The 17738-nt window shown below is 42.3% G+C and overlaps 1 protein-coding gene across 2 annotated transcripts in view; it reads left to right on the top strand.

Annotated features, from left to right (window-relative positions):
* Positions 1–594: 594 nt before the first annotated feature.
* Positions 595–17738, top strand: part of RGS10 (regulator of G protein signaling 10) — a 155206-nt gene continuing 138062 nt past the window's right edge. Inside the window, exon 1 of one of the 2 annotated variants that reach the window (XM_086922932.1) lies at positions 595–886. In XM_086922932.1, the coding sequence (XP_086779058.1) occupies positions 838–886 (49 nt within the window). In that variant the 5' untranslated portion in view covers positions 595–837. Of the gene's footprint in view, positions 887–1119; positions 1406–17738 lie in introns of those variants that run through there. The other variant, XM_086922933.1, reaches the window with a different exon arrangement.

The following is a 17738-nucleotide window of genomic DNA, read 5'->3' as shown; positions in this document are numbered from 1 at the left end:
ACAATCCCACTCCACATAATTCCAGTACACTCAATACCACACATTTACTATCCATATAATTCCACAGCACACCATGCCACATAATTCCACTATACAAATCCAATCCACACCACACAATTCCATGCAGCACAATTACACACCTAACTAATCCTATCTAACACACATTATTCCACTATACACCACATACATACATTCCATAACACATAAGCAAAACACATTGCCATTTACAATGCCAATAGCTCTAACTCAAATTCGAGACCAATTGCATTTGCAATGCTTGTTTATATTCCTCTTCGTAATTCTGTATGCATTTCTGTGTTTTCCTTTCCGTTTTCATGTTTGTTTCTTTTTGTTTTGCCTCTTCCTTTGTTTCTTTGTCCCTTTCTCTGCTTGTTTCGGTGAGGGATTGTTTCTTTCTGTATGTTTTATGAATGCTAGTGTGTTAAAGTGTCTCTGTGCGTGCCTTGTGGTTGTGTGTGGTCCCCATCTCTGTGAATGCCTCTGCATGGCTCAGCTTGTGCGAGTCTGCTACATGCTGACTGTAGCTCCTCCTGTGATTCACTGCAAACATCAGCCTCGTGCATTCCGCTCACCACAGGAAGTCAGTGGGTGCCTCAGAGCGGAGGTGCAGTCTGAGTGAGACTCGGCTGAGGCAGCCTCTGGTGGGTGCTCGTGAGGAGGAGAGACGGCTGCAGGAAGCCTGGCACGCGCTGCAGGTCACACCCACGCGAGCGCTCCCTCCACTGCCCGCACCTCATCGGAACCAGCTGCCATGGCTTGGGCACACCTCTGACCCCTGCCCGTCGGACACCTCGGAGGACCGAGCCCGGCCCCACCATGTTCACTCGAGCTGTCAGCAGGCTGAGCCGGAAGAGACGGCCTTCAGGTAGGAACCCCTCTCTGTTAGACAGGGCGAGGGTCGTCTCTTGGGGCGAGCCTGAGTCTGACTGCAGGACTCTCCCGCCGGAGCTCTGCTGAAGTCGGTCTGCAGTTCACAGTGGGAGGCGCTTCCTTATGGACAGAGCAGATGTCTGGCTGCAGGGTAGCTCCACGTAGCCAGACTGCTCTCTCAACTGATGTCTTCACTGTAAGACACCCTGGGGAGACAGGCGCTACTGTGGGGACTCCGCTGATGTCTGACTGAAGGACACGCTCCTGGCAAGGGGCCTCTGCTGATGTCTGACTGCCGGGCACCTTAGGGACTCAGTCGATGCCCTCAGCGGAATGTGTCTGTACAGCTGGTGTCCGTCTTTAGTGTACCTTGGGGCTATGCCCTCCAGCTCTCAGCTAGTGTCCGAGTGCAGGGCACACAGGTGGTGGAAGAAGGGGGTTTCCATATTTCCTTACACCCCCTTTCCCTCACATGAGATGGAGACATGTTCAAATGCGGAACAGAGGCTCGTGGGTGAGTGCCCTTTTCCATGAATCAGCCGCGAAGGGAGGGGTGTCTCAGCTCCTTGCCAACCTATCTACTCTAGTGAGTTCTTTCTTAATATATTGAAGACTCGTCTGTCTGTTAACGTTTCTTTCTGTTATTCTATTTCACTCTCCCTGTCTCTTCCTCTCGCCTTCTATAAGTCGCTGTACAGACTTTTTCTCTCTGCCGTCTCTCCCCTTCGATCTTTTCTTTCTCTTCCTCCCTGCCACCCAACTCTCTCTCCCATCTGCCCGCTGGTCTCCAATATCTCACTCACTTCTTCGAGGGCTATATCGCTTTCTTTTAGTCTCTCCAGAGCCCCTTTCTCTGCCTCAGTTTCACTCCCTCGTAGCTCCCCCACACCCTTTTCGTTCCCTCTCAGCCTCTTTCTTCTCTGACTCTATTGGGCTATCTTAGTTCGCCAACTTAGGCCGCAACAGTCAAAGTACAGCTAATGGAAAAACTGTGTTAATCGTCACTTGTGGCTTTTCTGCTTAGATATCACAGTTTTCCAAAATAAACATAATCGCGGTTGGGTTGAAATGTTTGGGTCGTTTCTAGCTGGATGACAGGATAGAACATAGGCGACAGCTGTCTGTGTTTCCTGAGTGCTGTACAGTTTTACGTGGAAGTTTGTTCCTTTCTCAGACAACTTGTAATTGTATTGTATTGTAATTGCATTTATATAGCGCATACTGCCCCTGACGAGTCGTCAAAGCACTTTTTCTGTGAGTAGCACGCTACTCCAGAACCCATATAGCATTAGTGGTGAATTAGTATAGTGAAATATGAAAGCAATTTGAGCGGTGGACATGTTAGTTAGTTATTTGGATTGAAAAGGATAGTGGCGGGATAGAAGAGGGAGAAATGTTTGCATTCCTAAAGCGCTTGCTACCCCGATAATGTATTGAAGTGCTTTATCGGCGAGTAGCACGCAACTCCGGGACCCATAAAGGATTATGTGAGAATATTTCTCAGCTACATTGTACTTTTGGCCAGGGCCGAAGACAAACCACTCTTAATAGGGGAGCCCAGGGTCCTCTCCAGCTGCTTGTCCCAGCAGGAAGTGTATTGCCTTCCTAAGGCTTACTTCGCCGTTTTCCTCCTTAGCTGGGCAATGGTTAAGACAATCTGGCTAGCAATATTAACATGGCCTAGCATCTGGGCTTTAAGTGGTATAAAAAAACTGGGGGGTATTTCAAAGGGGCGTGGCCAATGTAATTAAGGACGTGGCTTAAAAACACCTACACTAAAAAATCTGTGCTTAGCATAGTGTGCCGCCTGACCTGTATTTTGCTGTTTCTGTCATTGTATTCAGATATATGACACAAGAAACATCATGCCTGCAAAAGGTCACGACAATTTTTGCTTTGTCAATGGTTGTTAGTTGCATGAGATAAATTGGCAGCAACTATGGCTTGTATATAATATTGAAAAAGTTTCCACTTATAGACCTGGTGATACCACGACAATGTTGCTGCTCCCGAGTTTTAAAAAGAGAAGGGAAATCCAGCGATAAAATAACTCTCTTTAAAGGATTTCCCTTCCCCTACAACGCTCACCTGGCATAACTCTACTAGTGAGAAGTGAGCAGTGTGAGCAGCGCACATTGATGTGCCTGCTGTCACTGTCAATCCGTCCAGAAAAAAACGGACCGCCTGTCCAGGGCACAAAACAGAGCCCGATAGAGACCCGTTCCGAGGCTTCCTCCCAAAAACTGCTGGTGCTCAGACCCTGTGAGACCTGGCCCACTTAAAGCCTTGCCTAGCATGTTGGTTATATTTTGGGCCTTTAGAATTATGTGGCTGTGGAGGACAAATCAGGCAGCAGAGTTTATTCCGATGGCACCAGGAGGCGGATGACCATGTCAGAGTGTTGCTTACAGGGTTTATTTTAGGTCTCGCCTAGCGATGCAGCGCATGCGCTGGGCCCTTGGCGAGACCTATTGTTGTCGGTTTGGTGGGCGAAGGGTGACAGGATATGTGCACGCTTTCAAGACAGGACATGTGCACGCGTAAGTCTGTCTAAAAGCTTAGCTGAAGACACAGCAGATGTGCTTTCTCTCTCCGCACGCAGGACAAAACATATGTATGCTCTCTGCTGCCTCTCTCGGCACACAGGACAAAACATATGCACGCGCTCTGCTCCCTCTCTTCGCACGCAGGACAAAACATATGCACGCGCCCTGCTAAAACATATGCACGCGCTCTGCCTACCTCTACTTCCTCACAAAGATCTCCTCAGCACTTTCAAAAACACAGTCTGTTTATACCCACCAGAATTACCGGGGGCATCGTCCAGCATTTAGAAAAAAAGAGGGTTCTCGCAATGCATTTTTATTTGTTTACAAACCCCACCCTTCTTTCAGAGCACTAGGTCAGCAGAGCTGCTCTAGAGCCTAAGAACCAGGTCAGCAGAGCGGCTCTAGAGCCTAAGAACCAGGCCATCAGAGCTGCTCTAGAGTCAGAGAACCAGGTCAGCAGAGCTGCTGTAGAGCCAGTGAACCAGGTCAGCAGAGCTGCTCTAGAGCCAGAGAACCAGATCAGCAGAGCTGCTGTACAGCCAGATAAACCAGATCAGCAGAGCTGCTTTAGAGGGAGAGAACCAGGTGCTTTAGAGCCAGAGAACCAGGTCAGCAGAGCTGCTGTAAAGCCAGAGAACCAGGTCAGCAGAGCTGCTCTAGAGCCAGAGAACCAGGTCAGCAGAGCAGCTTTAGAGCTATAGAACCAGGTCAGCAGAACCGCTTTAGAGCCAGAGAACCAGGTCAGCATTATGAGTAAGAACAAGTAAGTATACGTTATATATTCCACATATTTAGTGTCTTGATGGAGGGCAGAAGATACACGTGCTCTGAGGGACGAAACAACATTGTTGACAAGGAATATTTAGAACAACATGATGCTGTTCTAATTGATGGAGTCTGGAACTCCCAAGAGGAGGATGCTATTAGTTAAAATGTTCACCCTGCAAATAAGTATGCTCAGAAAAATGGGTCAATATATACGATGTATGCTGTAGAAATCAATGTTACAGAGCTGCTTTAGAGCCATAGAACCAGTCCAGCAGAGCTGCTCTAGAGCCAGAGAACCAGGTCAGCAGAGCTGCTTTAGAGCCATAGAACCAGATCAGCAGAGCTGCTTTAGAGCCAAAGAACCAGGTCAGCAGGGCTGCTCTAGAGCCTAAGAACCAGGTCAGTAAAGCTGCTCTAGAGCCGGAGAGCCAGGTCAGCAGAGATGCTCTAGAGCCAGAGAAACCATGTCAGCAGAGCTGCTTTAGAGGGAGAGAACCAGATCAGCAGAGCTGCTTTAGAGCCAGAGACCGGGTCAGCAGAGCTGCTTTAGAACCAGAGAACCAGGTCAGCAGAGCTGCTCTGGAGCCTAAGAACCAGGTCAGCAGAGCTGCTCTAGAGGAAGGAAACCAGGTCAGCAGAGCTGCTTTAGAGGGAGAGTTCCAGGTCAGCAGAGCTGCTTTAGGGCCAGAGAACCAGATCAGCAGAGCTGCTTTAGAGCCAGAGAACCAGGTCAGCAGAGCTGCTTTAGAGCCAGAGAACCAGGTCAGCAGAGCTACTTTAGAGCCAGAGAAACCAGGCCAGCAGAGCTGCTTTAGAGTGAGAGAACCAGGTCAGCAGAGCTGCTTTAGAGCCATAGAACTAGGTCAGCAGAGCTGCTCTAGAGCCAGAGAACCAGGTCAGTAGAGATGCTTCAAAGCCAAATAACCAGGTCAGCAGAGCTTCTTTAAAGCCTAAGAACCAGGTCAGCAGAGCTGCTCTAGAGCCAGAGAACCAGGTCAACAGAGCTGCTGTAGAGCCAAAGAAACCAGGTCAGTAGAGCTGCTTTAGTGCTTTAGAGCCAGAGAACCAGGTCAGAGCGGCTCTGAAGCCAGAGAACCAGGTCAGCAGAGCCGTTGTAGAGCCAGAGAACCAGGTCAGCAGAGCTGCTCTAGAGCCAGAGAACTAAGTCAGAAGAGCTGCTCTAGAGCCAGAAAACTAAGTCAGCAGAGCTGCTGTAAAGCCAGAGAACCAAGTCAACAGAGCCAATGTAGAGCCAAAGAACCAGGTCAGCAGAGCTGCTTTAGAGCCAGATCAGCAGAGCCGTTGTAGAGCCAGAGAACAAGGTCAGCAGAGCTGCTTTAGAGCCAGAGATTCAGGTCAGCAGAGCTACTTTAGAGCCAGAGAAACCAGGCCAGCAGAGCTGCTTTAGAGGGAGTAAACCATGTCAGCAGAGCTGCTTTAGAGCCAGAGAACCAGGTCAGCAGAGCTGCTTTAGAGCCAGAGAACCAGGTCAGCAGAGCTGCTCAAAAGCCTAAGAACCAGGTCAGAAGAGCTGATTTAGAGGGAGAGAATCAGGTCAGCAGAGCTCTTTAGAGCCAGAGAACCATGTCAGCAGAGCTGCTTTGGAGCCAGAGAACCTGGTCAGCAGAGCTGCTTTAGAGCCAGAGAACCAAGAGAAGTGTGGCTCGCTAGTTAGAGCGGCAGACTCTGAAGCAGAGATCAGGCCCGGGACCAGGGTTCAAGTCCCGACGCGGCAGGGTCTTGGGCTCAATGTCCGCGGACTCTATAATTCTCGCCTCGGCGCCTACTCTAATCATGGGTCCCATGCTGCAACTCTGGGCAATAGCTTGCTTAATCTCCACAACGGCCACAACAACACTGGGATGCCTGGCTTCACTTTGGGGGTGCCCAGGAGGGGCATCTCACAGGGAGAGCCAGGAAGGGTTCCACAGTGTTATACAGCACCGGGACGCCCCGTTGCTGGGGCAGCTGTGCGCATTACAAGTATACTACATTTACATTTAGGTGAGCTGCTCTAGAACCTAAGAACCAGGTCAGCAGAGCTGCTCTAGAGGCAGAGAACCAAGTCAGAAGAGATGCTGTAGAGACAGAGAACCCAGGTCAGCAGCGCTGCTTTAGAGTGAGAGAACCAGGTCAGCCAAGCTGCTTTAGAGCCAGAAAAACAGGAAGTTGGGGCTTATTTACAAGCCCCTTGTGCTGCCGCTGTGTCACTTTTTCCCAAACAAAAAGTGAAGCACCGGTGGTGCAATAGACTTGTAAATACGCCCCATTGTGCCCATTCAAACGCAATAAAACAGTTATGTAACCTTCACACCACAGAAAAGGTGAAATAAAGCACCCGTTTCTAAAGTTATTGCTCTTTCCACAGTTACTGGTACCTCAAGACTCCTGCCTCAGGTCTACTACATTTATTGTAACTTACAACTTTAAGTATCAAAATGCAAAGTTGTGTGAGCTATTAGCCTTACACTGGCTGAACAACTGCCTCCTGCCATATGACTGTTAAGAGTGTCCACAAATCTAAGATTGTATTTTGGGAAGTAGATGATGCACCTTGTGCCTGCAACATAAAACAAGCATTTGCAATGCAATAGGGCTGGCATTACTAAAGGTTTGAGCTATTGGCATTGCAAATGAGAATGTGTGTTAGTTTTTGTTAAAAATATTCCAGCAGTAGATAAGTAATGACATAAAATCCATGTAGACCACCAGCACCACCACCACTAACGCCGGTATCAATACCACAACCACTATCACCACAGCTACAACCACCACAAGTACCATAATTGCCACTACAATGATTACTAATAGTATTCTGTGGCGCTAGTAATAATAATAGTGGTATTTGTGGAACTGGTAGAAAATTACTATTATAAATTACAATACCTGTTAATTTTTCTAAAGGCATTGCCATTTACAATAACAATAGCACTAAAACTTGCAGTTGCGAGCACTATTACATTGTAAATGCTTGTTATAAGGAGGCTACGGTCTCAGCAGGGATGGAGAGCTGCGCCTACCACATGGTCCTGAAAATACAAGACTAATATGTCAATTTGGGTAACTATAGACTTTCCCTCTGAATCGACTAATTAAGGGAGAAGCAAATGTCAACCTAACAAGCAGGCGAGATATAATAAAAATAGACAGATGTCTCATATTTGAAATTTTCCGTCTGTAGCCTTGAAATTATGAGTAAGAACAAGTAAGTATACGTTATATATTCCACATATTTAGTGTCTTGATGGAGGGCAGAAGATACTTGTGCTCTGAGGGACGAAACAACATTGTTGAAAAGGAATATTTAGATCAACATGATGCAGTTCTAATTGATGGAGTCTGGAACTCCCAAGAGGAAGAGGCTATTAGTTAAAATGTCCACCCTGCAAATAAGTATGCTCAGAAAAATGGGTCAATATATACGATGTATGCTGTAGAAATCGATGTTACAGAATAATACTTGTATCTGAATATGATAGTCAGGAGGGGACCTGGAAGACATTCTGTATGAAACACTATATAACCATATGCATTTTGTTTATGGAGAGCAAAAGTTGAACTATGTAAATGTGATATTTTTGTATTTTGTATAATGAAATTAGAATGAGATGCATGATATATTTGTGTAAATATAATGTGGATTACAGTATATTAAAGGTAGGACAGTGTTTATAGATTCAACATACTAGTATGCATGCTTAAATACACATAAATAGAATTCAAAGTGGTACCCTACTACACAATGCTTGGTTTTTACAAGTGGCCTGCTTCCACTTGATATACGGAGACCAATGAAGCTGTCTCTCCAGCCTCATGTTTTTACAAAAAAATTACATACATATATATATATATTCACAGAAAAAAACCATAGGTTTCACACCAGTTATAGTTGGGAATTAGCATTTAAAAAACCTATTAAATTCACTGAAAAAACCATAGGTTTGACACCAGTTATAGTTAGCTGGAAATTTTACTGACATAAAACCATTGAAATTCCCACGTTATAGTTAGTTGGACTCACTATAACTTGCGCGCCTGCAATGCACTGCTGATGACGTCACATATTACATCACTCATGACATGGTAAGAGACATCACTCATGACATCACTGATGACACCATCCAGTGAATGTGTGTCTTTCTGAAAAATAAATATGTTTTATATATGTATATGTAAAGGTCGATGGAAGAATAAATGTTTAAATAAGTGTCTTAATGGATGTTTTTTTTAAATTGATTGGTTAACTGGCTTATTAAGTGTATCTTAGTGAATACATATATTAGCGAGTATTGTTTAAATATTTAAATGTTTGTATCAGTGTTTCACTTTGTGTATAAGTGGCTGCATGGGTTGGTGAGTAGCTACATGTGTGTGTATATGGGTTATTAGATTTTTTTTTAGTATCAGTATGAGTGTCTGTATGGTTTGGCGGGGGTGTTACTTAGCACATAGATGCACCAATGACTGACTCACTGTTTGTATGTGTTTTGAAGACAGCAGATGTGCAGGACTGTATGGGTGGATGAGTGTGTATATGTGTGTGTTAGTAAGTGAATGACTGTCTCACTATTGTCTTTATCACTAACTACATATGTTTTAATCTAGTATATGTGAGTATTGATGTATATAAGTGAGTATATGTGAGAGTGAGAGATTGAAAGAGTTCTTGTTTAAATAAGTATGTGTTTCTATAAGTGATTGTTTAAGAGAGTAAGTATGTGTAAGTTTCCTTAGAAGTAAGGTGGTATAGCTGTATATGCAAATACATGGATGTTGAATAGTTTATTTGCATGTGTGATTATGTGTGTGAGTAACTTTTGGATGACTGTCGGTGTGTAACAGGATGTATAGGTGATTCACTACATATGATGAGTGAATATATGTATGAGTGACTATATAGAGCTGTTGGTGAATGAGTGGATGTGTATATAGATGGTGGTATTACTGAATTGGTTGTTGTAACTGGTATGGGTATCTCTATTTTTTTGAAAATTTTAGTTTCTATTTTTGAATATGTGTTTCAAGGGTTACATTACACTGAAAGGAGGTCTGTCACTCTGTCACAAGGATGGTGTCATCAGTGATGTCATGAGTGATGTCACTGACCATGTCATGAGTGATGTAATATGTGACGTCATCAGCAGTGCATTGCAGGCGCACAAGTTAAAGTGAGTCCAACTAACTATAACGTGGGAATTTCAATGGTTTTATGTCAGTAAAATTTCCAGCTAACTATAACTGGTGTCAAACCTATGGTTTTTTCAGTGAATTTAATAGGTTTTTTAAATGCTAATTCCTAACTATAACTGGTGTGAAACCTATGGCTTTTTCTGTGAATTTCATAGGTTTTGTAAATGCTAATTCCTAACGATATATAGTGCCTCAAACCTATGTTTTTTTCAGTGAATTTCAAAAGTTTTTTAATAGCAAATTTCCATTGCTATCAAATATAATATTTTTATAATTAATCCTATATTGTATATTTATGTAATACTATTTTTTAATGTATATTCTTCATTTTTTTTTGCCCTGGAGCGCTCCCGGTGCGCGTACCAGTGTGCGCACCGGAAAGCGCAGTCTTGCGGCGCGCCCCGGTGCACGTACTGGTGAGCGTCCCGTTTTGCTATTGCCGCGAACGAAAACATTATCGTGACGTATCGCGTAGCCGCGTCCGCATAATACGCACGGCGTAAGCGCACCTGGAAGCACCCGAGCGCATACGATATAGGCGCGAAATATAGTTAGTACAACTAACTATATAGGAGCAATTCCAATGGTTTTGTATGAGTGAAATGTCCAGCTAACTATAACACCCCTAAAACGTATAGTTTTTTGAGTGGATTTTAAAGGTTTTTAAAATGCTGATTCCTAACTATATAAGCCCTGAAACCTATGTTTTTTTCAGTGAATTTCAAAGGTTTTTTAAAAGCTAATTCCTAACTATATAAGGCCTGAAACCTATGTTTTATTCAGTGAATTTCAAATGTTTTTTTAATGCTAATTCCTAACTATATAAGACCTGAAAGCCCACCAGGAATCTCCAGTATGCGCCAGGGGACTACATTGCAGAGAAGTGTAATGAAGCCACGCCCCTTTTTACACCTCTCTGCAACGCAGCCCCCGTGCATGTTTGAAGAGGGGGAACTAATTCCCCTTGCATACTGGGGGCCCCTGGGGGCCAACTAGCCCACCTGGAACCTCCAGTATGCGCCAGGGGCTGCTTTGCAGATGTGTAATGAGGCTATGCCCCTTGTTACACCTCTCTGCAACGCAGCCCCCTGCCGCGTTTGCAGAGGGGGAACTAATTCCCCTTGCATACTGGGGGTCCCTGGGGGCCAACTAGCCCACCAGGAGCCTCCAGTATGCGCCAGGGGGCTGCATTGCAGAGAGGTGTAATGAGGCCACACCCTTTTTACACCTCTCTGCAGTGCAGCCCCCGTGCATGTTTGAAGAGGGGAAAATAATTCCCTTTGCATAATAGGGTTCCCTGGGGGGCAACTAGCCCACCTGGAACCTCCAGTATGCACCAGGGGGCTGCATTGCACAGAGGTGTAATGAGGCTATGCCCCTTTTTACACCTTTCTGCAACGCAGGCCACTGGCGCGTTTGCAGAGGGGGGACTAATTCCCCTTGCATACTGGGGTCCCTGGGTCATATCTGCCCAAACACCGATATTCCGAACGATTGAAAATTACTTTTCTTGAGAAACATTTGGATTTGGATTATCATGTCCTATACTTTGGAATTTTTGAAAGACTGACTACGAGGATGCTATAAATTACTCAAGTCTGCCTACCTCTCTACCTCTACACCTCTACCTCTCTACCTCTCTCTACAAGCACACATATACACATATATAGATGCATATATATATATATGCATATGCATTTATATATATGTATGTGTATGTATATATATATATATATCTATATATATATATATACATATACATACATAAACATATATAATCTGTATATCTATATAAATACATATATAAATGCATGCATACATATACATATATGCATACAGATGCATGTTATTTACATGAAAGTTTAAAAAACACTAATAAAAGCAAAGCTAAAAAGCCACCTCATTACAAACAGAATGGCTTTAACTTAAACGAGGGCAAGATCTATTGCATTTTCAATGCTTGTTTACTTTAGTTCCATCAAGAAGGCATTCAGATGTGTCACACATTTGCCATAAATTAGCACTCTAGTTGCTCATTAGATCACTGTAGTAAAGCTACTGCTCACCAGGGAAGTCTGCTGCTGGTATTCAAAGTGCATGTTTTAGTCTGCATGTCCGAATTCTTTTAATGAAATAGAAGAGGATTTGAGAAGTCACTCAAAATGTGCCCTAATTTTTCTTTCTGCAGCACTATTCATACTTTCTATGGCAAAATATACCCCCTCATTTTGTTCCTTTTTAAAATAAATCTTTTAAGAGTTACCACTTTATTCCCATCACAATGGCTTCAGGTGTGCTATACCTTTGTAATAAGTAGGACTGTTAGCGCTCTGGTTGTTCTTTAGAACACTCTAGGAGGCTGCAGTAGAACACAAAGGAATCAACTGACAGTCTCTGTCCTTGTTGGATGTACATGTTTTACTGAGAATGTCAGACTTCATTCTCACATGACTGAGAAAGATAATGTGAATTTACAGAAAATATGCTTTCAGTTTAGCTTATAGATCCCCTTCCAAACCACTGCGGGAAAATCATGAGATATTAGTTTTCTTTCAAACATGATTCATGATATCACAGCAGAAGGCTTTTTCACATGGTAAAATCACCTTAGAACACACCACAATTCCTAAAATGAGTATGGTACCATCAACAAATGATTTCTAATGTAACTAAATTCCTAAAACCCTCTATTAACTACAATGCTTTTTAATGAGGTGCTATCATGTATATTGGTCCCAAGATGGCTGCCAACACTTCTTGGATGAAGTGCTGACAGCCAATCTGATCAGATGTGTGGTTAGGCTCCGCCCAGATATATATATTTTTTTGAACCCTAAATTACTCAAAATCCACTGGAGCACATATCTTGAGACATAGCAAAGGCACATCGGGCTACCAGTCACTACAATTTTGCCAAGTTTTGTGGAAATCCATTCAGCCGTTTGGGCTAAAAGTGAGTCCAACCGCCCTATTTAAATTAACATGGGGAAAACACGTTTTGGGACCCCCCTTTTATCTCGGCCCCCGCTTGACGAATCCCCCCCAAACTTTCAGGGAAGGAGCGGAGCGCAGCGAGGCAAATTTAAGGAAAATTACAGGCAGATTCCTCAACCGGCGCCAAAGTTATTCCCAATAGAAGGTTGCGGATTTCCTATAGAAAACAATCCTAACTATAACTACCTACTGGCAACCAATTCCAATTCCACTTCAATCTCCAAGCGGCAAAAAGAGGGACACGAACCACAACTACAGCTAGTTCTTCCTTTTTATTTGATCACGATATGACGCGCTTCGGACTGCTATACTCCTTGCTCACAAACGTAGGAATACATTTCGCCATGGTTTTTTAATGCATTTTTTTTAAAAACAAACACCACGTGATGTATAAACATAAAGAAAACACTTTCTAAGGTCATTTTGGATTCACCTCATTACAGTCTGTTTTCTTTTCTCTTTGTCCTAGATAGCATGTAAATACAGCATAAATACAGATAAATCATTGCGTTGATGCATAGTTGGTTATCATCATAGAATGAAGGGTAAACTGTAAATTAAATTATATTGCACATAGAGTTTTTTTATAAATATATAAATAGATCAAATAAATACATAAATAAACATGGGTAAAGCACTATTTTAGTTAAAAAGCCATCCACTGAAAACCCCATATACAATAGTGCTGAAAAATAGTATGACTAAAACTCATTAGCTGGATAAATCCAAAGTCTTGTTGATGTCTAAAACCCATATTTACATGTGCAAAAATGACGAATATTTGTAAGTAATGCTAAAGCTGCCAGCTTCAAATATTTACATATGCAAATTGCTGCATATTTGTAAACTGTTACCATGTGCAATAATACAGTTATTAACCCAAAATCATCTAATTTCCTGTGCAAATATTGCAAAACAGAGCTATCCTGCAGTGGAATAAATGCCACTCACAAAGAAAAAACCTATTCTGTTTGTAGATTCAAAAACATAATGCCTAACAAAGAGTGTGCGAATATTTTTCCTTGAAAGTGACAGTGCTTGTGGAAAAAGAAAAAGAAAGGAATGTATTTCCAGCCGGAAATACTATTCTCCTGAAAAGTGCAAGTGCTTCATACTTATATTTTCTTATTTTTTTCTTTTTTAAAACACCATTAAATTTTTATATCACCATGAAAAACAGTTAAGTTTTGTAATAAAAAACCGAAAACCCAGGAAGCGTACAAATTCTTCCTCTTATTGTCTTAGCATGCAAGAAACGAGAAAGTATTGTGGAAATATATACTGGTCTGATACAAGATACTAAGAATAGATAGATGACATAACAATTAATTTAAGAAAGACCAAAAACCTTAAAAACTCCTATGCTGCAGCGATCTGAGATGGTACTGATGTAGATCTATAAACAATAGTGAAAGTCCTCTGTATTGTTCATGCCATTCGGAATCTTGCTATCTAATTCAATTATATTTTTAGATTCCAACTGTCGTAATTTCTTTTCTCTATCACCTCCTCTCTTCTGTTTAGCAACTGCCTTTATAGCATAGTATTGAAGACACTTCAACTCATTATTAAGTTCACTTTTGAAGTGATTCGCGACTGGGTATTGGAGGTCGCTATTGACAATTGCACGTAGGTGCTGTAAACTTCTGATGTGCACCTGTAGCTTTGTACTGCCCACATAACGTAGGCCACAGGTGCACGTCAGAACATAAACCGCAAATGCTGTTCTGCAATTGAAATTCCCATCTATAGCAACCGCTGTTGGACTAAACAGAGTCTTGTAGTGGGTAGTATTAGTACCAAACTTGCAGGCCGTGAAGGACTTGCACTTATAAAACCCCTTCCTAGAAGAGAGCCACGTGTTGTTGATAATAATTTCAGGACTGTTTTTTACTATTTGTGATCGCATGGAAGGTCTCTTCCTATAAGAAATCGTAGGAGCTTGGGGGAGTCTTGGAGCAAGCACCCCATCGGTCAAGACTATTGGCCAATTTTGCTTTACAATAGACCTAATTTTCCATTCCTGCCTACTGTATGTCGTTAGTAATCTTGGCATTTCGACTTCCGTATTCTCTGAGTCAATGATGGTATCTACTCTAGGCAAAAGGGATTCTCTGGATCTTGTATTAACTTTATTCAAGGCTACTTGATGACATCTTTGATCATAACCTCTGGCGCGAAATCTGTTGAGGGCTTCATGTGCCCAAACCTCAAATTCATCTTGATCACTAAAGATTCTCTTGAACCTAAGTAATTCACCATAGGGGATGCTATTTATAAGGTACTTGGGATGTGCACTGCTGGCATGCAGGATATAATTGCCAGCAGTGACCTTTCTATAGAGTGTGGTAGCTATTTTCCCTTCCTTGATAAACACCATAATAATCAAAAATTCGATACTACTTTTATCCATATGAGATGTAAATTTCAAATTGACTGAATTACGGTTAATGTCAGAAATGAACTCCGTGGCACTCTTGGCATCTCCCCGCCAGACAATAAAAATGTCATCTATATACCTTAGCCAATAAAGTACAGGTTCATTGTACATTTGTGCATGCTCACATTTCAGGACCTGCTCCTCCCACCAGCCAACGTGTAAACATGCATAGCTGGGAGAGAAGCAGGCTCCCATCGCCTCTCCTCTTTTTTGAAGATACATTTCTTCCTTGAAGACAAAGAAGTTAATATTCAAACACCATGTCATGGCCTCAATGAGCATCTTATTGTGTGCATAGCATTCTGCCGGCCTGGCGTTTAAAATGAAATCCACTGCATTAATACCCGCTTGGTGTTCTATGCTGGAATACAGCGGTTCTATGTCTAAGGGGATGAACATGAGATCTTCCCCAAACCATGTTGTCAACTTTAGTCAAAAAGTCACCAGTATCTTCTATAAATGTGGGTGAAGTTTTCACAAATCCCTGTAAAAAAAAGTCCACATATTCAGTAATGTGTTCTCCCATACTGCCAATGGCAGAGATGATCGGCCTGCCCGGTATTGGGGTACAGTTTTTATGGACTTTGGAGATGAAACATATCCTACGTGTTATCGGAAATTCTACTTTCATAAATTTAAATTCTTCATTGGATATCATTCCATCTCTCTTCCACTTTGACAGCAAGTTGTTCAGGGTGTATTTAGCCTGATTATAACGACAGTAATCCACCCTCTCATAACAGGTCACATCATGGAGATGCCTGAATGCCTCTGTGATGTAATCAAGTTGTGGACAAATGACAATGTTCCCACCTTTATCAGATTTAGAAATCACAATTTCTTGATTTTTACTCAGTTTTTGTATCAGGCTGGCAAAGTGTTTTTCCTGATGAGATTTAGCACGTTTTTTATGCTTCACTTGATGGTGCAATTTTTTCATTTTCTCTGTGATAACTTCGTGGAAGATGTCAATGGCATCTTTTAGCATGTTCGGAACAAATGTAGATTTAGCTTTAAATGAGCTCAAGCCTGCTCCTTTTTGTTTTATATTTGCTTCCATGAGAAATTCTTGTGTCCCTTGGTAATTAGTAAGATCTTGATTTTGTTAGTATCAGTTCTGCCTAATTCGTAAACTGTGCGCAAAGTCGGAATGTCCGACGATTAAAAAACACTGCCGGTGTTTCTCCCATCCACCGCGGGAAGAGGTTTGTCCTTCAGTCCATCTTTGATAGTGAAAAACTTTTTAAACATAATTTTGCGAATGAAACAAAAGATATCTATCCTTGTGGTAACATAATTGAAATCCGTGACTGGGCAAAAGGATAGGCCCAGCGCAAGCAATTGTTTTTCAGCCTCAGACAGGATGGTAGGAGAGAGATTAATTATTGTGTTGGCTGTCATTTTTCGCGCCATTGATTCCCATTTGGTTTTAAAAATCCGCTTTTTGCGCCAGTCTCTCCTTTTGATGGTTCTTCTTTACTTCCTTGTTTCCTCTGATTTCGAGGTCAATGCAAAAAAATTAATTTCCTCCGCTAGATCTAATTTTCTTGTTTCCTCGCACCCATCCTTACTACTGACACTTTCCTAGTCAGCAACAGCTTCCCTCATGGGAACCTCTTCCGCCGACATCGTGAAAAAATAGATAGTTAAAAAATTTACGCTTAAAGGCATCGATATTAGTTGTTTGCCCCCAGCGTAGCCTGAAACTTCCTCCCCACCTATGCAAAAATGCCTCCTAAAGACTCGCCAACTACAGAGACAGCGTAACCGCTCCCGACTGATTAACCGACCACGCCGATGCTTTGGCTGTCTCCCGGCGTGTGAGTCTACTTCCGGCTGCAATAGGGGGCCGCCTCCAATAATCCTCCGGATCCCAACACAATGCTCGGATGAGCACGACCGCCTGCTTCTCGGGGAGTGGGTTCGTGGACAGAAGCAGCCGACTTCCGCAAATCAATATGCAACCAATTCCACTCCAATCTCCAAGCGGCAAAGAGAGGGACAGGAACCACAAATATGGCTAGTTCTTTCACATACGTAGGAATACATTTCGCCATGGTTTTTTAATGCATTTTTTTAAAAACAAACACCACGTGATGAATAAACATAAAGAAAACACTTTCTAAGGTCATTTTGGATTCACCTCATTACAGTCTGTTTTCTTATCTCTTTTTCCTAGGTAGTATGTAAATTACAGCATAAATGCAGATAAATCATTGCGTTGATGCATAGTTAGTTATCATCATAGAATGAAGGGTAAACTGTAAATTAAATTTACATGTGCAAAAATGACGCATATTTGTAAAGTGTTTGATAGCAGTAATGCTAAAGTTGCCAGCTTCAACTATTTATATATATATATATATATATATCGGAAACTCCACTGCCAGCCGGCTTATCCAGTAATACAAAGTAGGAGCACGGACCACCATTAAGTGCACAGAATCTCCTTTATTTGGGTTGTACTCTGTCGGCCATGATATATATATATATATACTCCTCAGTGCCAAAACCTAGAAGGGGAGGAGACCGGGATAGGATGCTACGGCAATTGAAATCTAGAATGATATTAGAACTAGATTCCAAGGTACCTAATGGGCTGAACACTACGGAAGACCTGTATTATTTTTTGTAAAACAATTATTTTTCTTTTAATACAGGCACCATAGTTAGTCTTTTGCAAGCACATTCCTGACTTAATGCACAATTCAGTATATTGCTTCCACTTAAGCCATCCATTTATTTGCTTAATATATAATCAGTCTCAGTACTACACCCAGAATTGATCTTTTTTTGTTCCTTTTTTTGTTTTTTTAAAGTATTAGGGCAGTGATGGATCAATGATTCTCCTGCATGAGATAAGTTGCACTTTAAATATACACTTGATGTGGGTCATATCAGTCATT

This window comes from Lissotriton vulgaris, chromosome 5 (assembly GCF_964263255.1).
Source record: "Lissotriton vulgaris chromosome 5, aLisVul1.2, whole genome shotgun sequence".
Taxonomy (NCBI): domain Eukaryota; kingdom Metazoa; phylum Chordata; class Amphibia; order Caudata; family Salamandridae; genus Lissotriton; species Lissotriton vulgaris.
This window is presented reverse-complemented; position numbering and strand designations above follow the sequence as displayed.